The sequence below is a fragment of the Bos grunniens genome, chromosome 24 (genome assembly GCF_055505025.1).
Source record: "Bos grunniens cultivar Pamir isolate PY7600 chromosome 24, Bosgru_T2T1.0, whole genome shotgun sequence".
NCBI classification, from domain to species: domain Eukaryota; kingdom Metazoa; phylum Chordata; class Mammalia; order Artiodactyla; family Bovidae; genus Bos; species Bos grunniens.
In genome coordinates this window covers 39,093,974-39,121,067 of record NC_141188.1, presented here as the reverse complement: position 1 = coordinate 39,121,067, position 27,094 = coordinate 39,093,974, and the positions used below count along the sequence as shown (strand labels likewise).

The 27,094-nt window shown below is 43.4% G+C and overlaps 1 protein-coding gene and 1 long non-coding RNA gene across 8 annotated transcripts in view; one reads left to right on the top strand and one right to left on the bottom strand.

The window, feature by feature from the left end:
* The window catches only part of TGIF1 (TGFB induced factor homeobox 1), a 31,833-nt gene extending 23,872 nt beyond the window's left edge, over window positions 1–7,961 (bottom strand). For 2 of the 6 annotated variants that reach the window (XM_086373110.1, XM_086373113.1), the window contains exons 1-2: window positions 7,376–7,595; window positions 6,690–6,750 (exon numbers count right to left, since the gene is read on the bottom strand). In XM_086373110.1, coding sequence (XP_086229236.1) covers window positions 6,690–6,721 — 32 coding nt within the window. In that variant the 5' untranslated portion in view covers window positions 6,722–6,750; window positions 7,376–7,595. Of the gene's footprint in view, window positions 1–6,689; window positions 6,751–7,375; window positions 7,596–7,667 lie in introns of those variants that run through there. The other 4 variants (XM_086373108.1, XM_086373112.1, XM_086373111.1 and 1 more) reach the window with 4 other exon arrangements.
* LOC147346096 (uncharacterized) overlaps window positions 7,916–27,094 on the top strand; it is a 39,781-nt gene continuing 20,602 nt past the window's right edge. The window contains exons 1-2 of one of the 2 annotated variants that reach the window (XR_015153919.1): window positions 7,922–8,046; window positions 12,776–13,011. This is a non-coding gene — a long non-coding RNA (uncharacterized LOC147346096). Of the gene's footprint in view, window positions 8,047–12,775; window positions 13,012–27,094 lie in introns of both variants that reach the window. The other variant, XR_015153918.1, reaches the window with a different exon arrangement.

Genomic DNA, 27,094 nt, shown 5'->3' with positions numbered 1-27,094 from the left:
GTACAGACACTGAGATCTGGGCTCTAAATGTGCGAAGTGCATATTACTACTGGATTGTCATTGCTTCTAGGTCCTCTCAATAGACAGAAGAAGAACACACACACACACACACACACACACACACACTGCATCCAGTTGAAAACCATGAATTCACACTGATAGCTCCAATTTCAATTCAACACCACAGACTCTTTTCAGTCTTCTTGTTTTTCATGGTTGCAACTCTTCTCTGACAGTAAGGAACCTGTTTCTCATTACCCTCAAGATAATGACTACTTGTTCAATCCTAGAATATACCAACCCTGCCTCTACAAAGAACAAACTGACTATTATAATTCAATATTCCTTTCTTTGTTCTCTTTAGTCTGAGTGTGTAAGGTCAAAATACCATGTTCAGAAGTTACTTGAGTCAGTTCTTCCTTCCATATGACTGTTACTGTTTTGAAATACGTTTAGGTTCATTTTTATTCTTTCTTTCTTTTGGTTCATTTATTACATTTATATTCCTTTCTCTGGTTGTCCTACATTTGTTTGATTTTATCATTATGATGGCGATAATGACCTTTTTGGTATGCAAAACAGCATGATTCCAAAATCAAAACTAAATGGCAGGTTCGCTTTCTGCTGATCCCTCCCACCTTATAGGTAATCTCTGTCAATACCCACAATCATTAGTTTCTTTTTTGGCCACGCAGAGAGGCACTCAGGATCTTAGTTCCCAACCAGGGTTTGAAACCGTGATACTTGCAGTGGAAAAACTAAGTCCTAATCACTGGACTGCCAGGGAATTCCTGTAGGATCATTAGTTTCTAGTCTTTACTTCCTGAATCTGCTGCTGCTGCTGCTGCTAAGTCGCTTTAGTCGTGTCCGACTCTCTGCGACCCCATAGACGGCAGCCCACCAGGCTCCCCCGTCCCTGGGATTCTCCAGGCAAGAACACTGGAGTGGGTTGCCATTTCCTCCTCTAATGCATTAAAGTGAAAAGTGAAAGAGAAGTCGCTCAGTCATGTCCGACTCTTAGTGACCCCATGGACTGCAGCCCACCAGGCTCCTCCGTCCATGGGATTTTCCAGGCAAGAGTACTGGAGTGGAGTGCCATTGCCTTCTCCGTTCCTATATCTATTTTACCAAAAAAGAAAAAAAGCAGATAGATGTATGTTTCTTTGTTATACAATAGGTGGTACACTATGGATCAGCAATTTTCAAACTTTTTAGTCTCAGGGCCTCTTCACACAATTAAAAATTGTTGAAGACTGAAAGAGCTTTTGTGTATGTGGGCTTTCTCTGTTATATTTACTGCATTAGAAATTAAAACTGAGGGACTTCTCCAGTGGTCCAGTGGTTAAAACTCCGAGCTTCCAATGCAAGGGACGTAGGTTCAATCCTTGGTTGGAGAATTAAGATCCCACATGCCTCATGGCTCAGCCAAACAAACAAAAAATCCTGATAAGTTGTCAAAAATATTTATTTATTATTTTGATTAAAATGAACAGTAATAAGCTCCTGAAATATAAATATATTTTTATGAAAAATAACTCCATTTTCTCAAACAAAAAAGAATAGAAAGAAAGAAGGCATGGTTTTACAATGTCTGACTTAATGAAATGAAGCTAAATTCTCTACCTGCTTCATACAATCTCTTGCAGTGTATTATTTTCATTGAAGCATATAAAGAGTCCTGGCCTCAAACAGATATGTAGTTAGAAAAGGGAAGAGTATTTTAACAGTCTTTTTAGAAAATTGTGTATGTTCTTTGATACTACCCTAAAACTCAGCAGTAGTAGTTTCTTAAAAGGTAGTTGCAGTGTGGACTCTGAAAGCATATTAATAAACTTTTAAAAGTTCTATTACCTTATAATCCATTGATCTTTCTTATGGAGAAGGCAATGGCGACCCACTCCAGTACTCTTGCATGGAAAATCCCAGGGACGGAGGAGCCTGGTAGGCTGCAGTCCATGTAGGCTGCAGTCCATGGGGTCGTGAAGAGTCGGACATGACTGAGCAACTTCACTTTCATACATTGGAGAAGGAAATGGCAACCCACTCCAGTGTTCTTGCCTGGAGAATCCCAGGGACGGAGGAGCCTGGTAGGCTGCTGTCTATGGGGTCACACAGATCTTTCTTATACTTTGGTTGTATCTTTAGCCATGCAGGATTTTGTGCATTTGGAAAATGATGATGCACTGAAGTATGAAGGTCTTCCTAATGTGGACACATTTCATCATACAGTATCAAAAATTATTTGATATATTATCACGTCTGAGGACTTCCCTGGTGGTCCAGTGGCTAAGACTCCGAGCTCCCAACACAGGGGGGCCCAGGTTTGATCCCTGGTAGGGGAACTAGATCCCACATGCTGCAATGAAGATAAGAGATCCTGTGCTGCAACTAATACCCAGTGCAACCAAATAAATAAAATTAAATTAAAATATATTAAAAATATGTCATCTCTCACACCAATAGAAAAGTCTTCAAGTACCAAGAACCCAAAGAGCCTACAGTGGTGGATAGAAATTTCCCCAAATTCCCATTCCGATTTGAAAGTTTTGAGTTTTGCCATTGGCAGTATATAGTATCAATTGTTTCCTTGGAGAAGCTCACCTCACTTGTATTTGAGAAAAATAAAAACAATTGTCAAATACCCATGTGTGAATAACAAGTTTGTCTGGCAGGTATTCTTTCAGGTAAAAATGGTGTTCCATGAGAAAGTGGCTAGCTCAGCTTGTGACTCAAACAATAGCAGAAATACTTTTCCTTGAGGTAACTATTGTGCTGTGTGTCAGAAGTGCTTCATGGGTATTTCCCATTTAGTCACACAGACTAGTAATTCATCTATGTTATTTTTGGCTGTGCTGGGTCTCTGTTGCTGCACACAGGCTTTCTCTAGCTGTGGTGAGTGGGGTCTACTCTTCACTGCAGTGTGTGGGCTTCTCCTTGTAGTTGCTTCTCCTGTAGCGAAGCACAGGCTCTAGGTCCTCGGGCTTCAGTAGTTGCTGCACATGGGCTCAGTAGCTGTGGTGCACTGGCTTAGCTGCTCTGAGGCATGTGAGATTTTCCTGGACCAGGGATCAAACCTGTGTCCCCTGTAGTGACAGGGGCTTCTTATCCACTGCACCACCAGGAAAGTCCAGTTACACAGACTATTAAAAAGACATGAACTCAAGTCAAGTCTGATAACATTACTAATTTTTACTGCTTCACCCAAATATTCTTAAGGGAAATTGTCTTTTTTTTTTTTTTTAACGAAGCATACATGCTAGTATATGTATATGGCACAGCCTTGATTTGTGATAGTCCCTGCAGTTTTACCCTATTGCTTTTGCACAACCAGTGTAAATGTCACCTCTGAAAAAAAGCAAATGGTGGCTTCATATTATTAGGAAAATAGTTTTGATCTCATGGGCCACCTGCAAATGTCTCAGGGACCCCAGGGTGTGTGTGCACTACATTTTGAGAATTGCTACTACAGGTAGATTTTCCTTTTTTCACTTAATATATTCTGGCAATTATACTATGTCAGTTTATAGACAGCATATTAAGAAGCAGAGACATTACTTTGCCAACAAAGGTCCGTCTAGTCAAGGCTATGGTTTTTCCAGTAGTCATGTATGGATGTGAGAGCTGGACTACAAAGAAAGCTGAGCGCCAAAGAATTGATGCTTTTGAACTGTGGTGTTGGAGAAGACTCTTCAGAGTCCCTTGGACTGCAAGGAGATCCAACCAGCCCATCCTAAAGAAGATCAGTCCTGAATATTCATTGGAAGGACTGATGCTGACGCTGAAACTCCAATACTTTGGCCACTTGATGCCAAGAGCTGACTCATTTGAAAAGACCTTGATGCTGGGAAAGATTGAAGGCAGGAGGAAAAGGGGACGACAGAGGATGAGATGGTTGGATGGCATCACCCATTCAATGGACATGAGTTTGGGTAGGCTCCGGGAATTGGTGATGGACAAGAAGGCCTGGAGTGCTACAGTTCATGGGGTTGCAAAGAGTCAGACACAACTCAGCGACTGAACTGAACTGAGTTTATAGAGATCATTCTTATTATTGTTATTTTATAGTTCTATCATATTTCACTGTATGAATAATATCACACTTCAATTACTTTCTTATGTTTGGACATCAGAGTACAATTATTAATACAAATGATATTGCAATGAACAATCTTGGGCTAAAGTATTTTCATATAATTGAAGGTGTTTCCTGGGACAGCTTCCTAGAAGGGCAAGTATTGTGTCAAAAACAAACACATGTGTGGTTTTTTTAGATATTGCCAAACTCCACTTCACAATGGTTGTACCAATTTGCATATCTACCAGCAATGAATAGGAGTTCCTGTTTCTCCACAGCCTTAGCAACTAAAGATAATGCCGAGGATAAACATATAAATTCATCATACATTAAATGACCCCCAGGTTAAACAGCAAGACACTCCAGTATTCTTGCCTGGAAAATCCCATGGACAGAGGATCCTGGTGAGCGCTACAGTCCATGGGTTCGCAAAGAGTCGGACATGACTGAAGTGACTTAGCATGTAGCAGGTTATCTGTGAGGGTGACATCAGCCTTTTCTAAGAACTTTTCCCTTCAATATCAGTAGGTGAAGAATTGATGCTTTCGAACTGCGGTGTTGAAGAAGACTCTTGAGAGTCCCTTGGACAGCAAGGAGTTCAAACCAGTCAATCCTAAACAAAGTCAACCCTGAATATTCATTGGAAGGACTGATGCTGAAGCTTCAATACTTTGGCCACCTGATGCAAAGATTCAACTCATTGGGAAAGACCCTGCTGCAGGAAAGATTGAGGGCAGGAAGAGAAGGGGATGACAGAGGATGAGATGGTTGGATGGCATCACCAACTCAACGGACATGAGTATGAGCAAACTCTGGGAGATGGTGAAGGACAGAGAAGCCAGGCATGCTGCAGTCCATGGGGTCACAAAGAGTCAGACACAACTTAGCAACTGAACAACAACAACAAATGAGGAACAGGATCATAAAAATGCTCTTCCAGAAAAGGAAAGAAAGGGAGGGAAACAGTAATCACTGGACCACTGCAATGATGTAATACCCACTGAGACTCTCTGCTCCAGCAATAAAGTGTGTCTCTCCATTAGACCCTGGCTCTGCCAAGGAATTTCCTTGTTCATTATCATCTGTGGCCTTTGGTTTTGCCTCTGGAAGGTTCTTCCATCAATTATCCTCCTTGAGACGACACCTGAAGTGGTACTGAAGAGTACACGCTCGTGTAGGTTGTATTTTGAGGACCCTGAGGTTTGCTTTAGGGGGTTAAAGAATTACAGATTCCTGAAGGACTCTTAACATGTTTCTGGTGTTTTTCCTTATATTCAGTTCCTTGGTCCAAAGGTTCCTTTGTAACCATAGCCATACCTCTTGTCAGGGAAAAGTTCTTAAGCCAGAGGAATCACTGCTTTGATTCACTGGGTGGCACATGGCACAAACCCACACTTGAAGTATCATGATGGATACCCTGAGGCCACGTGAAGCAATAGACTTGGGTTGGAAAGGAACCAAACTTTATTAATCTGTCTGGCTCCCATTGTCTGGTAAAGAGCACTCAAGAAAGACTTTTCAAAACCTCCTTAATGGAAATGTATTCCATTCCACTTTACCTTCCAACTGGCTAGCTCTTGCCTGGACTTATCTCTCTCACAGACCTTAGCTAAAGGCAGAAAAAAGCAGCCAACATACATAAACATTCAGACTTTTCTCAAACACTTCTCCTAGAGCTATGGACCTGATTGGCATGTCCCATATATACCATATATTGATTTGATTATATCCCAAGATATTGCAGGAGATGATCTGTCTAAATTAATTTAGCTAGTGCAGTTTTCTTTTGATCAGTGTAGCATGGTTTATCTGTCTCCATCACTTTACTTTTGATCTGAGTCTTTATATTTATTTATTTAAAAAATTTTTTTAAAATATTTGTTTGCCTGGGCATAGGTCTTAATTGTGGCAAGGGGAATCTTTAGTTGCAGCATGCAAACCCCTAATTGTGCCATGAGAAACCTTAAGTTTCAGTATGTGGGATCTAGTTCTCTGACCAGGGATCAAACCTGGGCCCCCTGCATTGGGAGCACAAGGTCTTAGCTACTGGATCACCAGGGAAATTGCTGTGTCTTTGTAATTAAATTGGATTTCTTAAAGACAACATATAGCTGGGTCATAGTCTCTGTTTCTTAATTGGCATATTAGGACCATTCACATTTAAAGTGATTGCTGATACGGCTGTATTAGTATCAATCATATATACAACCATATACATAGCTGTTTCTGCTCATTGTTGTCATTCTTTATTTCTTTTATGTTGTCTACTCTTCCTGCCTTCTCCAGTTTTCATTAAGCATTTTGTATGACTCAGTTTTCTTTCTTTGTATATCAATATACCTCCTTAAAATTCTTTTTAGTCATTGCTCTACAGTTTGCAATATACTTTTATAGCTAATCTAAGTCTCCTTTCAAATGACATTATACCTTTTCACGGCAGTGCAGGTACTGTGTAATGAATAGTTCTAATACCTCCCTCCCGTCTCTTGTAACACTGCTGTCAGGCACTTCATTTACCCATAAGCTATAATCTTCCAATGCATTGTTGCTGTTATGCCTTTGAACCAATGGTTAACTGTTTAATCTGTTAAGAATAAGAAAAATAGGAACTTACCTGGCAATCCAGTGGTTAAAGACTCCTTGCATCTAGTGATCCTACATACCATTTAGCGTGGCTAAAAAAAAAGCAAAGAACATATAAGAAAAATAAAAGATTTTATCTTTATTTCTCAAACTCTTTTGTTATGTAGATCTGAGTTTTTGACCTATAGCATTTTCCTTCTCTCTAAAGAACATCTTTCAACAATTTCTTATAAGGCGAGTCTACTGGAGACAAATTCCCTCAGTTTCTGCTTTTCAAAAAAAGTCTTTATTTCTCCTTTGCTTTTGAAGGATAATTTTGCTAGACCCAGAATTCTAGGTTGCTGATTTTCTTTCAATGCTATAAATATTTCACTCCTTTCTCCTTTTGCTTCCATGGTCACTTTCTCCAGTCTTTCTGACATTAAGTATTATAAGGTTTTAATGAACAAAAATGCTTCCCAATCCCTCATTTTCTTTGTTTTCAAATACATTTTAAAGGAAAATTGAGGGAGACTTCAATGGAGAGTGTTGGTAAAAGGAAACCACGCGCTTAAATAGGATGGGGTCCTGAGGCCTGAGCAGATTCGGAGACGAGGCACCTCCTTTTAAAATTTCACTGGTAGAGAGGCCATTACAGGAAGCAGAGCCGTAAGGAAGAACCAGGTAAGCTCCAGGGTAAATAGAAATCTATACTCCCCACTACATTTCTGAGCTCACCAAGGGAGATTCAATACATTTTCTTTTTCACACTGGAAGAATCCTTGTGAAGTAGGTTTTATTCGTTATCAGCTCTACTTTGAGGGAAAAACTGAGACTTAAACAAGGAAGCTTGACAAGGGCAAAGAGTGAGTCATTGGCAAAGGCCAGGGTAAGTTCATTCGGCTCAAAACAATGTTCTGAGAATCTGAGCCAGACACCAACCGGAGGGGCTGAGTACGGGGGTGGGGGTAGGGGGTTGGGGGAGCTGGCGATGCAGAGAAGGCAGGACGAGGCGCCGCCCCTCCCCTACCTGGGTCCTCCCTTCGCGGGGCTCCTCCCACCTGCATTCAAGGGCCTTGGGAGCCCTGGGCTGTAACCTGGACCTTGGCTTCCCCGTGAAGGCCGGTCTCTTCCGCCAGGCCCTGGCTTTTTCCAGCTGAGGCAATCGTTGTTCTAGAGACTTCTTTCCCCTTTGTAACAGATAAGATGTTTTTGAATGATGCCTGGCTGTGTTTCCTTACGATAAGCTGGTTTCTATTTCCTGAACCCTTTCTACCCCAGGGCAAGGGCAGGAGTCACCTCTGGAAGAAAGAGGATGTGATGAAGGGGGATGGTCTTCAGGGCAGGAAGAGGAGGGGAAAGCCTGCCTTCTTCCTGAGGCCACTGCGGAGAGGCGTGTGGAGCCCAAGGTAAGGGACTGGGAGATTGGATGGATTCGTTTCTCTCTTTGGCCTGGGACAAGGTTGCACACTGGGGTCGGGGTGGAGGAGAGTGGATGGCTCCCAGGAAGCATCCCACCAGACTGAAGCCCCCACAGGCCGCTCTCATGGATCCCGGAAGATAGAGAGGTGGTTGGCTTGAGAACCTGAGGGCCTTGTGGGACTAAGGGGACAGGGACTGGAGGAGTGACAGCAGAGGCTTGGGTGGGCAAGAGCCTGGGGGTGTGTGTGGCAGAGACTCGGGGTGACTGCAGAAGCCCATTGGGCCCTGGCCAGCCATTCCTCCAACAAGTAGCCACTTCACCCAGCAGATGAGGGATACCGCCCTGAGGCCGAAGCAGGCCTGGACATGGCACCCTCCAAGCTCCTTTTATCTCAGAGGCATCAAGAGGATAAGAAAGACCACTCAAATTGATGAAGATTTTAATCAGCCCTAATGAGAAGTTGAACTTTAAGTGAACAGAATGACTCTTTGCGACCCCATGGATTGTAGCACACCAGGCTCGAATACTGGAGCAGGTTGCCATTCCCTCCTTCTCCAAGTGATCTTCCCGACCCTGGGATCAAACCTGGGTCTCTTGAATTGCAGGCCGATTGTTAACGTCTGAGCCACCTAAAGGAACTAAATTGCTGTTCTCTGGATACTTGAGCGTCCCTGGTGGCTCAGACAGTAAAGAATCCGCCTGCCAATGCAGGAGATTTGGTTTGATCCCTGGGTCGGGAGGATCCCCTGGAGAAGGGAATGGCCACCCACTCCAGTATTATTGCCTGGAAAATCCCATGGACAAAGGAGTCTGGCAGGCTAAAGTCCGAGTCAGACACGAGTCAGACATGACTGAACGACTAACACTCTCTAGATACCTGAGAAATGAAGAAGGGCAGAGATGGGAGAGGGTGGTCAATGAGCCCTGGGAGGGAAGGGAGTTCCTCCTCTGTGTGGCCGTAAATTTCCAGAGGAGGCTAGCTTCATCTTCAGCCAGAAAGAGTGGATCTAGCATGGTAGCCGGGCTCAGCTTTTTGAGAATGTCTTGGGTCCCAGGTTCCTTCTACCTGTTGTTGTCACCCCCAGAGGAACTACCCACATCTTCATGTTTGAAGCTGACTGTGCATGACCAAATCTTCATGGTAGTGTTATTGGAAGGGGAACCCGTTCCAGGGCTTGAGACTGGGCTCATGTCTAACACTCGGAATGAATTGTTCAAGGAGACACGTGAGCTGACCAAGCAAGAGACTCTATTGGAAAGGGGTGCCCGGGCAGAGAGCAGGAGCATAAGGGCACCCAGGAGGACTGCTCTGCCACGTGGCTCGAAGGCTCGGGTTTTACGGTGATGGGATTAGTTTCTGGGTTTTCTCTGATCCATCACTCTAACTTGTAGTCCTTGCTGGTGGTGCACGCATTGCTCAGCCAAGATAGATGCCAGTGAGAAGGATTCTGGGAGGCTGGTTGGACACATCGCATCTCCTTTAGACCTTTCCCAAACTCTTCTGGTTGGTGGTAGCTTGTTAGTTTCATGTTCCTTACTAGGATCTCCTGTCCTAAAATAACTCATGCAAATGGTTATTGTGGTGCCTGGCCAGGGTGGGCAATTTCAGTCAGTGTGTTTCCCCTAACAGTAGCAGAGGGGAGGACCTGAGATGGTGGAGAGCACACTTCTTTTTAAGGACTAATGCAGGAATGACCCACATCATCCCTGTCGCATCCTAATGACCAGGACTTAGGCACACGGCCACACGGGGATGCAAGGAAGCTGGGGAAGGTGGCTTCTAGCTTGCTGATTATGTTTCCAGATGAAATTTCCGGGAGTTCTCTATAGAAAGGAAGAAAGAAGAGGATATCTGGGGACAATGAACGATCTCTGGTTGCATTCTTCTTTTCAGCAATAATTTAGAGGTGCATATGGCACAGTTTTAGCCAATGAAGAGGGGGTATCTACAGAGGGTTGCTGGGAGAGTTTTCCTCTCTCCAGGAAGACATAGTGTCTTCTTCGGGATTGTGCCCTGTTTGGTGTGAACCCTGAAGGAACAGGGGACATTTTGCTGCTGGGAGGGGAGCCAGCCTTCAGACAAAGCTTACAAAGTAAAGATGGCGGAGAGAAAGAGGGCAAGAACTCATATGCTTGATGAAGATCCAGAACCACGGGATGAAGTCCACGCTGTAGCTTCCCTGCTTGGAGACCCCTTGTTATGTCAGATAACACATTTCTTGTTCTTTAGGCCACAGCGAGTAGGTTTTTTCCTGTTGTTTGTAGCCAAGTCATTCCTAATGAATAATATGGCTTTTTAAATCAGCTTTCTTTCTTTTTCACTTTTGCATTGCTGGCCTCTTTATATTATCCTAAAATCTCAAAGTTAGTGTGAGATTTAAGAATACATAACTCTGGGACTTCCCTGGAGGTCCAGTGGCTACAACTCCAAACTCCATTCTGGAGGCTAGTCTAGCCAGGGAGAGAGCACAAGGTGTGGGCAGGGCCTTGTACTCTCAGAGGCTTCGGGGAGAACCTGCTGCGCGCCTTTTATTTGGCTCCTGGTTTCACAAATAAGCCCTAGGCTCCTTGGCTTGCACTGCATCACTCCAGTCTCTTTGTGGTCACATGGCATTCAGTGTGTGTACACGCACACAGCATCACATGGCTGTCTTCTTATAAGGATATCAGTTGATTAGGCCCCTCCTGCACAGTATGACCTCATGTTAACTAATTACATTTTCAATGACCCTATTTCCAATTAAGGTTGCTTTCCAAGGCCCTGGGAGTTAAGACTTAGTCATGTCTTTCCGGGACGACACAGTTCAAGCCATAATACCATCTTAACTGGGTCTCCCTCTCTACAAGGGCTCTATTTCAACCACTGCCTGATGAATAAAGGTATTGATAGAAAAAAATTCTCTGAATTAGCTTACACAAATACCTATGCAGTATCCTAAAAACATGTTAAGAGTCCTTTCAAAGGAAACCTGATTTTTTAAATCTTGAATTTATATTAGAATCATATTACTGAAATATTACTGAAATCATATTACTGAAATATTACTGAAATCATATTACTGAAATCAAATTACTTCAATGGATGATTTTTATTTGCATTAAATTTTTTCACATATTAAAATATTCCCAGGAGTTATCATCACATTAGAAGTAACAGAATTACATTCATTCCCCCAAAAGCAATTTCAGGGTATTAAAAAATAATGCAGTGAGGTGAAAACTAGGTCTTTTTAGAATGCAAAGATTACCTTCAGAGGACTACCCTTTTTGTGACTAAATGACTAAAATAAATATAGAGCTCATCTTAATGCTAGGTCTCATTATTATCACTTAAATATTTACATCATTATCATTTCATTGCTGATGGTTCTTCCAGAAACATCTAGATGCTCATTAAGACTAGATGTACTATGTACTAATGTTCCTTTTTTTTTTTAAATGTTCCTTTTAATAGGAGGTTATATCAAAGGTATTTGTTGTTCAGTCCCTAAGTCATGTCCAACTCTGCAATCCCATGGACTGCAGCACCCAAGGCTTCTCTGTCCTTCCCTATCTCCCAGAGCTTGCTCATTGAGTCAGCGATGCCAGCCAACCATCTCATCCTCTGACGTCCCCTTTTCCTACTTCCCCCAATCTTTCCCAGCATCAGAGTCTTTTCCAGTGAGTCCGCTCTTCACATTAGGTGGTCAGTTTTGGAGCTTCAGCTTCAGCATCAGTCTTTCCAATGAATATTCAGAGTTGATTTCCTTTAAGATTAACTGGTTTGATCTTGCTGTCCAAGGGATATCAAAGGTATAAACGGGACTATGTCACAAATGCAAATAATGAAAGGCTGTTTGGGGTGACTAAGATCCTTAGTGTATTTTTTAATAAAAATGTATGTTGACAGAGTCTAAATTCCAGCTGGACGGTGATCGGCTAGGCTGTGTAGCACAGAGCCCCTTTCAAGTGTCTGAAATCATCAAGAGGGACGAAGTCATATTTGCAAAACAGCCCACATTTATATGCCTTGCATAAATCACTTTTCTCGTGGTTGCAGTTCTGCACTTGTGTGGTTTCATTTCCCATAACTCACTATGGGCCCCCGGCCCCCCATCTTCCACAGTGACACTTTTAGTGTAAGGCCGTATCGTTTTCTGGTTTTCCACGTTAGTCTGCTAAATTTCAGGATATATGGAAGTTAATTCATTCTACGAAAGTCACCTGACTTTTCCCCAGGTCCTCTAGCTTGCCAGTGTGTATGTGTGTGTGTGTGTACGTGAGTACATTTAGGCATTCATGTGACAGTGAAGGAACACTTCCACTTAAACCTATACAAGATGGGACTTCCCCAGTGGTCCAGTGGTTGAGACTCTGAGCTCCCAATGCAGGGGGCAAGATTCTATCCCTGGGAGGGGAATTAAGATCCCACATGCTGTAGGACATGGCAAAAAAAAAAACAAACCTACACAAGCTGCTGTAGCTCCTACTCTGCTGGGCAGCGTGTTCGAGCTCCTCCCCATCGATTGCTGGGGAGCCCTGAGGAAGGGAGGGGCTGCTTGTCCTGTCCTCACTTCCCTCCTGGGTGTCAGGTCTCACCTCTCTCCCCCCATGCCACCCCCAGTGCCTGTCATTCAGCACTGGCTGTTTTATAACCACTTCATGCAGCTGCTCGATCTCCTGTCTCTTCCCCTGTTACGCCACATAATAAGGGCCTCTTCTCTTATTTCCCTAAGGATGTAGGCAAGGCGGCCATGTTTAACACCCTTGCTCAAGGTCTGAAGCTGACACACACAAGGGAACTGTTCTGCAGAAGAGGCTGCATTATCTACCTTCACTGGCAGTAGCATCCGCTGGCCACACCCCTTCAGCTGAGGTCCCATGGGGCCATCTGTCCTCTGCCCCCACCCGACTCCTGTCTTGTGAGGGCTCAGTTCCTCCTTTTCTACTGCCTCACCTCCACCACTTTCAGGTAAAGGAAGCAGAAATCCCCTAAGCATGATTAAAAAAAAACACAGCTCTCTCTGCTTGACACAAAGACCCTCCACTGTTCTGTTATTATTGAAAGGTGCGTTAATAGCCGCATTAGGGTTTTAAACGGCACCTGGTTTGAAAACACGTGCTTGTGAGCGACTCAACTGCTAGGCTTCCCAGAGAACAAGGGACAGAAAGGACTCAGAAAAGGTCCCTCCAGGAACCAAAGAAAGGCCCCATTCTGCTGAACTCAGACACTGCTCTGTTTTTTTTTTTTTTTGATTAATTTATTTTTTAATTGAAGGATAATTGCATTACAGAGTTTTGTTGTTTTCTGTCAAACCTCAACATGAATCAGCCATAGCCTGCTTTGGTTTTATACCAGCACTTTACAGTCCTTCCTGCTACCAAAATCTGTCAACACTGTCTACTGAAGACCTTATTATGGGTTATGAATTGCCATGTTAGTGACGGGAGATCTCCAAAGAACCCTGCTTTCCAGAGGCTCGATCCTGTGGGGGACCCTGTGAACATGGTTTCTAGTCTGGTTGTCATATGTTAGCTATGTTCCCTGCACAAGTCACCTGAACTCTCAGAACCTTACTTATCTCGCCCCTAGGATGGGGAGAATGGTACGAGCATTGACATTTCAGGATTTGCAAGAGGCAAAAATATCTGTAAGAAAGTCCTTATTACAAAATCGTATACAAATGCACACTGTTCTAAATCTTAATAATCTATTTGAAGAGATTCTTGTGATGAGCAGACATAACTATGGAAAGTATTTCTTATGGGTTCCGAGATGTTTCTAGAAGCTAGAAGGAAGGGATGCTTGAATACAGAGTCATTTATAATATTCAAAGTTATTATGCCAAGTCTATGCCATACCACCCTGAACGTGCCTGATCTTGTCAAAATAATGCAAGCTCCTGGGCAGATGGAGGTACTATTACCATCATTTCGGCTGCCCTGGGTCTTTGTTGCAATGCACAGGCTTCTCACTGCGGTGGCTTCTCTTGTTGTGGTACAGGCTTCAGTGGTTGTGGTGTGTGGAGTCAATAGTTGTGGCTCCCAGGCTCTTAAAACACAGTAGATGTGGTACAGGGGCTTAGTTGCTCTGCGCATGTGGGATCTTCCCAGACCAGGGATGGAACCCGTATCTTCTGCATTGGCAGGCGGATTCTTTACCACTGAGCCACCAGGAAGTCCTAGAGTTGTTATTAGTTTTTATTTATTTTTAATTGAAGAACAGCTGCTTTACAGTATTGTGTTGGTTTCTGCCATACGTCAACATGACCAGAGGTGTTATAAACTCAAAGAGGGAAGGCCAAGGTGTGAGCTCTAGAGATGAGTCCATGGTGGGAAAATTGGAGCCCCAGTCTCCTGGGCAACACTCAGGTTTCCTGAACTCACAGCCTTGCACTGACACTTACTAGCAGCAAGACCTTGGCCAAAGTGCTTAACCTTTCTGTATCCTAGTCTTCTCATCTGTAAGCTGAAGATGTAAGAGCTCTCAGTTCAAAGTGTTTCTGTGAGGATGAAGTAAGTTGCTAATGTCCGGCCCTTAGAAGGGTGCATAGGAAATGGCATAGCACAACAGAGATGAACCTCTGTTACATGGATCATCCACTGATGGAGTGTATCTCAGATCTGAAGAGACTATTCTCATCTCTTTAAGTCAGAATGCTTAGCTGGAACAGCGGCGTTAGATGACTGCACTGCAGCTTCTGCCAACGCATAGTGTGAACTAATCCCCGCAATCCTTCCCTTCTCACTCTTCCCATTTCTGTAAATATCAGCCCTTGTGTGTTTATTAATGACTGCTACACTTCAATAAAACATCTTTGCTGTTATTCACTCTCTCATAATAGTGTGAACTAAGGAAACAGTGAGAGACTTTATTTTTTGGGGCTCCAAAATCACTGCAGATGGTGACTGCAGCCATGAAATTAAAAGATGCTTGCACCTTGGAAGAAAAGTTATGACCTAACTAGACAGTATATTAAAAAGCAGAGGCATTATTTTACGAACAAAGGTCCGTCTAGTCAAAGCTATGGTTTTTCCAGTAGTCATGTATGGATGTGAGAGTTGGACTATAAAGAAAGCTGAGCGCCGAAGAATTGATGCTTTTGAACTGTGGTGTTGGAGAAGACTCTTGAGAGTCCCTTGGACTGCAAGGAGATCAAACAAGCCTACCCTAAAGGAAACAGTCCTGAATATTCATTGGAAGGACTGATGCTGAAGCTGAAACTTCAATACTTTGGCCACCTGATGCGAAGAACCAACTCATTGGAAAAGACCCTGATGCTGGAAAAGATTGAAGGCGGGAGAAGAAAGGGGATGACAGAGGATGAGATGGTTGGATGGCATCACTGACTCTATGGACATGGGTTTGAGTAAACTCCAGGAGTTGGTGATGGACAGGGAAACCTGGTGTGCTGCAGTCCATGGGGTCGCAAAGAGTCGGACACAACTGAGCCACTGAACTGAATTGAACCTCCAAAATCCTTCCCTTCTCACTCTTCCTCACTATTTTTGTAAGCGTCAGCCCCTGTGTGTCTTAATTACTGCTGCATTTCAATAACACATCTTTGCTGTTATTCACTCTCTCATAATCTGTTTTCCGGATTTCATGCTGTCATCGAGGTTCTGTTTACAACAGTATTGCATTGTGTCTTCACTAGAGGGGACCCAGGGAAATAGGTAGAATTGTCTTAAAACAATGCTTTCATTGAACGTTCTCAAATGGTGTGTATGTGTGTGTTGTTGCTTTGTTGACTCATATCCAGCTGTGGTCTGCCTTTTTGCCTGGTTGCAACTAACCAGTGGTTTCCCAGTTTCTGTTTATGGAATTTATTCTTTCCTTAGCTTCCAGTGTATGTGGGTGTGCCTGCCAGGGACAGACAGTCTGAGGCAAGGCTGTATGTGATCCCAGGACGTGAGCAATTGTGCCTGCATGCTAAGTCTCTTTGTTTGTTTGCGACCCCATGGACTGTAGCCCGTCAGGCTCCTCTGTCCATGGGATTCTCCAGACAAGAATACTGGAGTGGGTTGCCATGCCCTCCTCTCCAGGGGATCTTCCTAACCCAGGGATCAAACCCAAGTCTCTTACGTCTCGATGTGAGCATTTACTTTGGGCCAAGTGTCAGTTACATTTGGTTTACTTTGGGCCAAATGTCAGTTACAAAGCTGGTCCCTGAGGTGAATGATCTCAGAACTCTGTGGGGTGAGGAAATGGGAAAGGTAGGTGGGCAGTTTCAGGTTGAACCTGTTTGGCTTCTTTTTGCTGCAGCCAGGCGATTGCATTCAGGGATTGCTTTCTGTGCTCTGAAGTTGCAGAATTTCCCTGCTGCACTTGGAGGTGAATGAGGTGACTGTCTCACTTTGTCCAGACAGGAGCTGCTTTGTAACCCAGACAGCAGCCCAGTATTCCAGCAAGACGCCGGGGGGGGGGGGGTTGGGGGGGCGGGGGGAGAGGAGGTTGGGGGGTGCTCAGAGACCATCACCTTCCCTGTGCTGACGCGACCAACCCTAGGTCAGCCTTGTAGGATCCCGACAAGGGGAGCTCATTCTGTTATCCAGTGTTTTTACCAAAATCTAAGAACCTATGTTGCCTCTGTCAGCTCTGGGATCTTCTACCCTCTGGTCTGAAACCCTCTTCCCCAACATAGATGCAGAGAAGCTTTTTTTTTTCCCCCTTTCTTGTTTCTAGAACTCTCTGGATTGGCACTTTCCAGGACAACACTGAAAATTTTTTCTCCCTCTGTACAGCTACTTATTTTTGGCTGCTCTGGTTCTTCTTTGCTGTGCATGGGCTTTCTATAGTTGTAGTGCCTGGGCTTCTCTTGTGGAGCACGGGCTCTAGGCGATTGGGCTTCAATAACTGCAGCACGTGAGCTCAGTAGTTGTGGCTTGTGGGCTCTAGAGTGCTTGCTCAGAAGTTGCGGTGCACAGGCTTAGTTGCTCTGCGGCATGTGGGATCTTCCAGAACCAGGGATCAAACCAGCGTCCCCTGTGTTGACAGCTGGATTCTTAACCACTGGACTACCAGGAAAATCCTGCTCTTCAGTTTTAACTTTGCATTTCCTTCTCATCATTTAAAAATGCACATTATGTTCCTTTAATATATGATGTGTTTAGAATTTTTAGCCTGCTTTTTTTTTTCCACTTAGTACATTTTGGGCATTTCCCCATGTTATTAAAGTTTTTTGAAAACGTAATTGTTGATGATTATGTAACATTACAACTTATGTATTACGGTTGCTTAACCATTCTTTTTTTGTTTTTACATTTGGGATGTTATTTTTCAATACTGCATCTAATTCAGATCTGGGCTACCCCTCTCATCTGTGTGGGATAACTGTGGGCAACTCCCTGCCAACAACTATGACAAAAATTCAATAAGGTCATATTTGTTAATATATTAGTAAAAGCATGCCATTCAGGTGTGTCACCTGGAACGGAAGAAAAGAAATGTCTTCTTCTATCCATCTTGGGGCCTGTGAACCAGACCAACAAGACAGATGAACAGGAGACAAACAGAAGCTTATTAATGCATGCACCATACATATGTGGGGGATAACCCACTAATGAGTAACTCAAAGCTGGTGGTTGGAACTTGGGCTTATATAGCATCATAACAAAAGAGTGATAATTTTGTAGAAAAGTGACAAGACAAAGGGAAACAACTGAGCTTCTAGGGGACTTGCGGGGAGACAGATATATGGGGAAAGTGGAAAGGACAAGGGGCTTCCCTGGTGGCTCAGTGGTAAAGAATCCCCTGCCAGTGCAGGAGATGCAGGTTCAATCCCTGGGTCAGGAAGATCCCCTGGAGAAGGAAATGGCAACCCACTCCAGTATTATTGCCTCGGAGATCCCTTGGAGAGAGGAGCCTGGTGGGTTATAGTCCATGGGGTCACAAAGACTTAGTGACTAAGTCACAGGGCTTAGTGACTGAACAACAAAGGACTAGCTGGCAGTTATTTGTCGTGTGGATTCCTCTAGCGCCACCTCCAGGCTGATTGGGTCTAGAGTCGTCCCTGGTGATTCATTGCCGTCCTTCCTTGTAGAGAGGGGGGACACCTTTAAAAGCTACTTTTGGCAAATGTGGGAGGGCAGAGGGTTTTCCTTTTTTCTTTTTAAAATTTATTTATTTATTTGGCTGCATTGGGTCTTAGTTATGGCATGTGGGATCTAGTTCCCTGACCAGGTGATCGAACTCAGACCCCCTGTATTAATAGGGGGTTTGGAGTCAGCCACTGGATCACCAGGGAATTCCCTAAATTTTTTTTTTTTTTTCAAAAAAATTTTAAAATTTCTTTGGCTCCATCTGGTCTTAGCTGCAGCACTCAGGATCTTTCTTTGTGGCAAACGGACTCAGTAGTTGTGACATGTTCAGGCTTCATTGCCTCCGGGCATGTGGGATCATAGTTCCTGGACCAGGGATCCAACTCGTGTTCCCTGCATTGGAAGGCAGATTCTTAACTACTGGACCACCAGGGAAGTCCCCCTAAAAGTATTTTGTAAACAAAGGAAATCAGTACAGTAAAATCATCTAAAATCATCACTTACAAATGAAGTCTATGGAGGGCGTAAAGATTTATATGACACAAAAGCTAAATTTTAAGGTCTTAAGACATAATCTGTTTTAATCACCCATGTTTATACTCAGTACTTAGCCCAGTGCCTGACAAATCTTAATGCTTAATAAATGTGAACTGTTTTTGATAAATAGCTCCAGAACTGACTCACTGGAAAACACCCTGATGCTGGGAAAGATTGAAGGCAGGAGGAGAAGGGGATGTCAGAGAGTAAGTTGGTTGGATGGCATCACCAACTTGATGGACATGAGTCTGAGCAAGCTCTGGGAGTTGGTGATGGACAGGGAAGCCTGGTGTGCTGCAGTCCATGGGGTTGCAAAGAGTCGGACATGACTGAGCGACTGAACTGAAATAGCTCTAGAACAGGATTTTTCTTCGACTCTAGCAGCACTCAGACACCTGTTGATAATTGCTGCAGCATTTTCACCAACAGAAGTGCCTTGTCATGACTCAACCTCGGTCTAACTCACTGAGCCCGCTGTGTGTAGAACCACCTCAGGCAACAACTTCACTTTGAAAGGGTAGAATTGGTGAGGCCATTTTCCTGCATCTTTTCCCATTTTCTTATTCTCATTTGCTCTTCAGTGTCTACATTTGACAGGGCACATTTCCATACCAAAGGGTATGAGGTGTGGAGGACATCTGTCTTTTTTTTGTTTTTTGTCTCCTTAAAACAATACTCGTCTTTACACAGGGGAATCATCTTCTGAGCCCAGAGGATTCCCAAGGGACTGGCTGCTGGGCTGGGTACACCGTTCACCCCATCCAATCATGACACCCCAGCCAAGACTCCACGACCTAACTGGGTCCTGCCCCAAGCAAGTCCAGTCATATTTCTTTCCAAGAGATCTGATGTATGGAATATAAGGAAAGAGAGAGTGTCTCATTTTTGTACCATGAGTTTGAGGGTTATCCATAGGACCAAGGCTACCGGTAGCCATATTTCCTGCTATATACAATGAGCATAGTTGTATAAGAAGAGAATTGGGCCACATACAAAAAAGAAAAAAAAAAAGCAGAGACAAACATAACCTGAGAGGCAGTGTGGGAAACATGATCTTGGTGACATCATTTGAACACGTGAATGCACCTGTGACTAAGGCCTTTTTGTTCGGCTGAACAGACTGTAAGAGTAGAAAATGACCCCACCCCAACACACTTCCAGCCCCAGGCTTGGTAAGTTGGTAAGAGGGTTTTCGGGAGAGGGGGGAGTTACTGTGCAAAAAGACAGGGGAAGAATTTGGTCCTGGGGCTGCTGTCAGGATGAGGAGCAGAAGAGGGAGGAGGTGTAGAGAGAGAAGAAAGGAGATGACAGGCCACACCCCCACGGCCCTCCTGCTGCCCAGCCCACTGTGATTCAACCCCTCTCCATATCTTTGCAAGTCCTAAGTAAATTCAAATAGAAATCACTATTGATATCAGTTGATTTCTTGGGAAAATCAGTTTTTTTAAACAAGGTATGGTAGTTTTGTATGCTCATTGTTTTACATCTATGAGCATATGGAGAAAAACAGAGACACAGGGTTTGGTTGATAGATATTGTGAGGCCTTTGGTCTCATAGGTCCTGGAATTGGCTGGGGATTAGATCTTAAAGGGCCAAGAGGCCTTAGCTAACATCTGAGTTATAGATGTGAAAAGAAATAAGGGAGTGTAAATACCTACATAAAAGGTGGTCATAGAGAAGATAATTTTCAGGGAAAAGAAAGGAATTAATAAAAGGACAATTTTCTGGAAAGAAAAGCTCTGAATCTTCAGGTTCAAAGAGCTCATCAAGAAAAAAATGACTAGGGGACTTCGCTGGTAAGACTCTGAGGTTCCACTGCAAGAGGCATGGGTTCAATCCCTGATTGGGGATCTAAGATCCCACATGCCACAGTGCCACAAAACAATTTTTAAAAAGAATTTTAAAAAAATACAATAATTTTCTTAGAGAAAAAAGTGATGAGTTCTACCAAGATTAAGACATATCCTGACAAAGTAAATGAATGTCAAGGATGAAAAAAGTTTTACAACCATCCAGGCAAATGAGACTTGTCACCTTTAAAGGAAAATAATATATATCAGGCAGGTCCTGTCCACAACACAGAAAAGGTAATGCTGCAACATTGAGAAGAAAGAATATGACACAATTCTTTCAATAGCCAAGATATCTTTCAAATGTAAAAGGCATGAGAAATACATTCTTAAATATTTAAAAATCTTGTGATTTTAGCATTAATCACATCTTCCTTAAAAATCTGCTTGAAGGAATAACCTGGTGTCTGAAAGAAGGATCAAATTTAGAAACTGTAAGTGGAGAAGTTGTGATAGTGATAGATTAGACATAAACATTGCCTTCTGCTCAACAAAGTGAGTCATTATCACTATGGGACCTATTGCTTTTGAAGACCTTCCCAGGTGGCACTAGTGGTAAGGAGCCTGCCTGCCAATGCATGAGACATGGGAGATGCAGGTTCAATCCCTGGTCAGGAAGTTCCCCTGGAGGAAGGCATGGCAACCCACTCCAGTATTCTTGCCTGGAGAATCCCATGGACAAAAGAGTCTGGTGGGCCATGGCCCATAGGGTCACAAAGACTGGGACACAACTCAAGTGACTTAGGATACATGATTTGCTTTTGATAATGTGATTACTATGGCTTCAGAAAAGTATTTTTATCATTTTACACAATGAATAATAATAATAATTTGGCAATAATAGATTTTTTAAAACCTCAGTTCAGTCACTCAGTCACGTCCGACTCTTTGTGACCCCATGGACTGCAGCACGCCAGGCTTCCCTGTCCATCACCCACTCCCGGAGCTTACTCAAACTCATGTCCATTGAGTCGATGATGCCATCCAACCATCTCATTCTCTGTCATCCCCTTTCTTCTCCTCCCACCCTCAGTCTTTCCCACCATCAGGGTCTTTTCCAATGAGTCAGTTCTTCGCATTGGGAACATGCTAAAAACAAAAGATTTGGAGCTGGTTAAAGATGGCTGACCTAAAAGATATGCCCCTTTTCCCTGCTCCCCAGGTCCCGTGGATAAATTGAAAAAGAGCCAAAAAGATAATCCAATGACAAGAGTGCCAGAAAGCAACGGGAGAGCGTGGCACACAGTTTGAAGCCATCATGGAAGACAGTGGAAGAGTTTGCAGGGACAGGAGAAGGTTTAGTTCCACAGCCTAGAATGTCAGATGTAGGAGATTTTTGAGATTTTTCTCTGGAAGCTCCAGAGAAGCTCTTAGCTCAGAGTCAACAAAAGGGAATGACGTCATGCCAATCCAGTCTCACCTCTGAGAGGACTGGTGGCTTTTGAGTTCTTCCCCTGGAAATTCTTGGAACCCAACTGCCTTTCAGGACCCAGTGGCTACTCTGAGAAGCACAGGCTGCAGGGAAAGGCGGAGCAAAGGTCCTGCGGCCAGCAGTCCGCAGGAGCATCACCCATGGGTGGATAACTCGGCTCAGCCCACTGCTCTCCTAGAGCGGAAGACCCACCGGGCAGAGCATACTCAGCCCACAGAGGCCCCGGAGATTATAGAGTCGTATGTAAATATTTAGATATCGCTTGTGCAGAAGATTGCTGCTGCTGCCGCTAAGTCGCTTCAGTCGTGTCCGACTCTGTGCGACTCCATAGACGGCAGCCCACCGGGCTCCCCCGCCCCTGGGATTCTCCAGGCAAGAACACTGGAGTGGGGTGCCATTTCCTTCTCCAATGCATGAAGGTGAAAAGTGAAAGTGAAGTCGCTCAGTCGTGTCCGACTCTTAGCGACCCCATGGACTGCAGCCCACCAGGCTCCTCTGTCCATGGGATTTTCCAGGCAAGAGTACTGGAGTGGGTTGCCATAGTTTAAAATGCTGACAGCTGAAGAGGGAAGGGGATGTGAGAGGCAAAGTACAAAGCCTTAATGGAAGGAGTCAGTACACAGCGATAGAATTTAAAGCGCTAATTTGTAACAAGCAGAAAAACAAAACACAGAACATCTTATTATATATTTCTGGAAAATGGGACGAAGGGTAGGAACAATTCACAAGGGAACTTACATTATCATTTTATAGTTTTCATTAAATTTTTACTTTTTTGTTGTTGTTTAGTCACCAAATCAAGTCTGACTCTTGTGATCCCATGGACTACATGTAGCCCGCCAGGCTCTTCTCTCCATGGGATTTTCCAGGCAACAGTGCTGCAGTGGGTTGCCATTTCCTTCTCCAGGGGATCTTCCCAACCTGGGGATCAAACCCTAGTCTCCTACATTAGAAGGCGGATTCTTTACTACTGAGCCATCTGGGAAGCCCTTCAATATACGAGCATATATCGAACCCACATCTCCTGTGTCTCCTGCATTGGCAGATGGATTCTTTACCACTAGCGCCATCTGTTTGTTCTTTATTGCTAAACCATTTCCTTGGAAAACCTAAAGCATGGCACTTAGATGATTCCTTTTCCAGTACATTTTATTGAAAAGATGATCTTCAGGTAGGAAAAATCTAACTGTATTAGTTATCTATCTCATGTGGTCCAAAACTACTGTTTAAAGTACTAGGAAATATGTAATGAGCCTGAATACAGGCTCCTACAAGACTAGGTAATAACAAGCAAAAACACAAAGAAATGAAAGGGTGGTAAGGACACTTTTATTGGAGTTTTGTTAATGCAGTTTTCCCCAAACTTTTTATTTGGAAAAACCTACAGAAAAGTTAAAAGAACAGCACAAAGAACTTCACAAATCCCTAACATTTGGCCACTTTTACTTCCTTTCTGTCACCCTCCCTCTGAATCATCTTCTCTGAATCATTAGAAAGTGACTTGCAGACACCATTACACTGTATTCCTAACTACTTAATCACTAACTCCTAAGCAAGAAACTTTTTTTTACATAGCCACAATCAGTTCAGTTGCTCAGTCGTGTCCGACTCTTTGCGACCCCATGAATCGAAGCACGCCAGGCCTCCCTGTCCATCACCAGCTCCCGGAGTTCACTCAAACTCATGTCCATCAAGTCGGTGATGCCATCCAGCCATCTCATCCTCTGTCGTCCCCTTCTCCTCCTGCCCCCAATCCCTCACAGTATCAGAGTCTTTTCCAATGAGTCAACTTTTCGCATGAGGTGGCCAAAGTATTGGAGTTTCAGCTTTAGCATCAGTCCTTCCAATGAACACCCAGGACTGATCTCCTTTAGAATGGACTGGTTGGATCTCCTCGAAGTCCAAGGGACTCTTGAGAGTCTTCTCCAATACCACAGTTCAAAAGCATCAATTCTTCGGCACTCAGCTTTCTTCACAGTCCAACTCTCACAGCCATACATGACCACTGGGAAAACCATAGTCGATTAGACAGACCTTTGTTGGCAAAGTAATATCTCTGCTTTTGAATATGGTATCTAGGTTGGTCATAACTTTCCTTCCAAGGAGTAAGGGTCTTTTAATTTCATGGCTGCAGTCACCATCTGCAGTGATTTTGGAGCCCAAAAAATAAAGTCTGACACTGTTTCCACTGTTTCCCCATCTATTTCCCATGAAGTGATGGGACCGGATGCCATGATCTTCGTTTTCTGAGTGTTGAGCTTTAAGCCAACTTTTTCACTCTCCTCTTTCACTTTCATCAAGAGGCTTTTTAGTTCCTTTTCACTTTCTGCCATAAGGGTGGTGTCATCTGCATATCTGAGGTTATTGATATTTCTCCTGGCAATCTTGATTCCAGCTTGTGCTTCTTCCAGCCCAGCGTTTCTCATGATGTACTTTGCATATAAGTTAAATAAGCAGGGTGACAATATACAACCTTGATGTACTCCTTTTCCTATTTGGAACCAGTCTGTTGTTCCATGTCCAGTTCTAACTATTGCTTCCTGACCTGCATATAGGTTTCTAAAGAGGCAGGTCAGGTGGTCTGGTATTCCCATCTCTTTCAGAATTTTCCACAGTTTATTGCGATCCACACAGTCAAAGGCTTTGGCATAGTCAATAAAGCAGAAATAGATGTTTTTCTGGAACTCTCTTGCTTTTTCGATGACCCAGCGGATGTTGGCAATTTGATCTCTGGTTCCTCTGCCTTTTCTAAAACCATATTCAGGAAATTTGACATTGCTATATTACCTAATATTCACTTATCAAAATATTAAAAATAAGAGCTGTGAGTTAGCTCTTTGGCCACCTGATGAGAAGAGCTGACTGACTCATTGGAGAAGACCCTGATGCTGGGAAGGATTGCAGGCAACAGGGGAAGGGGACAACAGAGGACTAGCTGGTTGGATGGCAACACCAACTCAAAGGAGGTGAGTTTGAGCAAGCTCTGGGAGGTGGTGAGGGACAGGGAAGCCTGGCATGCTGCAGTCCATGGGGTTGCAAAGAGACATGACTGAGCAACTGAACAATAGGGGAGGGAAAAAAATCTTTTCCACTACACATCTTAAGTTCTCCAGCTGGGGGAGACTGGCCTGTAATTAGATTGGCCAAAGACAGAGCAACAAGAGAAAAACAAACAGAAGTTTATTAACATGTGTATCAGGGATATATACGTGGCAGCACCCAGCCATGAGTAACCCAAAGACATGTTGAGAACTTGGCTTTGTGTATCACCTCAGGCTAAGCAAAGGAAAAGGGTTTTGGACTTTTGGGCAGGGGAGGCAAGTTATGAGAAGGTGACCAGGAATAGTGTGGTAAATTTGGATTGTTTTGTGTGGTTTACTATGCAGATTTAAGTTAAGTGCCTTCTCCTTGGATAACAATTAGAAGAGACTTCCTCTTCCTCAAGCTGGGGAGCAAAACATCCTCACAAATGGAACTTCTGTTTCCTTTTTCAAAACGAAAACTTGCTCTTTTCATTTTTTAAAGAGCTTTACATGCATCTCCCATTAGCTCAAGATAACCCATATGCCAAAATGGCATATTTGGGATGCATATTCTGGTGTCCTTTGCAGCCAAAAATCAAATTCCCCCCATTGTCCCAAAACACCGTTCATATTTTTTCTTTTTTTTTGGCCACATCACACAGCATCTTAGTTTCCTGTCCAAGGATCAAACCCACACCTCCTGCAGTGGAAGCATGGAGTCTTAACCACTGGACCACCAGTCAAGTCTCTTCTTTTTTTTTTTTAGTCCAGGATCCAGTCTAAGATTGTGTATTAATTATCATTTAGCTTTAGTCTCCTTTAATCTCAGTTTACTGCCTTTTTTGTTTTCCTTTTAAGATACATTTTAAAACAACAGGCTAGACTCTTTACATGTATCTGAATAAAATTCATGTTAATTACTTACGCCTGAACACTGTTGTGTCCTTCTTGCTGCTGCTACTGCTAGGTCGCTTCAGTCGTGTCCAACTCTGTGCGACACCATAGACGGCAGCCCACTAGGCTCCCCCGTCCCTGGGATTCTCCAGGCAAGAACACTGGAGTGGGTTGCCATTGCCTTCTCCGTGGGAGCCAGCACCAGCCATCAACTATGTGCCTGCCCTTGAGCTATCTCCTTTATTTTTGTAGCAACCCTATAAAGTTCAAGTTTTACTTTAAAGATGAGGAAAGCTTCTTAAAGGATTATATAATTTGCCTAAGGTCATCCAGTTTACTTTCCAAGTAAAGTGAATTAAAATGATTATTCATTAGGCAAATTGTAATCTCACATTTACTTCCTAGTTTTCTACATGATTCTGGACATAGGTATTTTGTTCTGATTCTCTTATTGGCTAACAAAAAAGGGGGAGGGATGGTTATTAAAGAGTGGACATAAATACTGTTCAAACTAAATCGTTTTTTTTTTTTTCCTTCCTCAGGGAAAAGAGTTCTTTGCTTATCCTAAGAAATAACCAAAGATCAAAATCTAGTAATTAGCTATAAAACAATTTCTTTTTGACAGACTAGCTCTGTTGACCTGAGTAACTTCCATGTTTCTTCCCAAAGATGCCTAGGAAGTTTAGAATAATTTTCTTTATACTTTTCCTTTTTGTGTGTGTGTGTCCTTCTTAGCACACCCTATTGGCAGGTGTGTGGCTTAGTTGGTCCTCACGTCAGAATGTCATGTTTGACCATCTGGCTAAGGGGTATTAGATACTGTATCTCCATTTCCTCTTTGCAGTTAAACAATCTGGGGTAGTGATCCTTGGATATAGTGTAAATCATCTGTTTGCCAGCAGTTTTCACCTATGGCTTTAGCATTCTTTGTTCATACCTGTTTGAGTCAGTCATTATATTGTTGGAGTAATGATTTTTAAATCAGTCACTCCTTTTGTATTTTCAGAGCTGGGATTCTTCTGTAAGTAAGACCCTATCCCACTAGCACTTTTTTTGGAGGGTTCTGGACGCCTAGATTCTGTTTCACTTCAACTTGATTTAATCCGTGGCCGTCATCGTTTTTTAGCTGCTCAAACTATTTCAATTTAGCCAGTAGAAGCCTCTTTTAGAGGATGCCTTTTTTTTTTTTTTTTTAATATTTATTTATTTGGCTGTGCTGTGTCTTAGTTCTGACATCCAGGATCTTTAGTTGCAGCATTTGAACTCTTAGTTGTGGC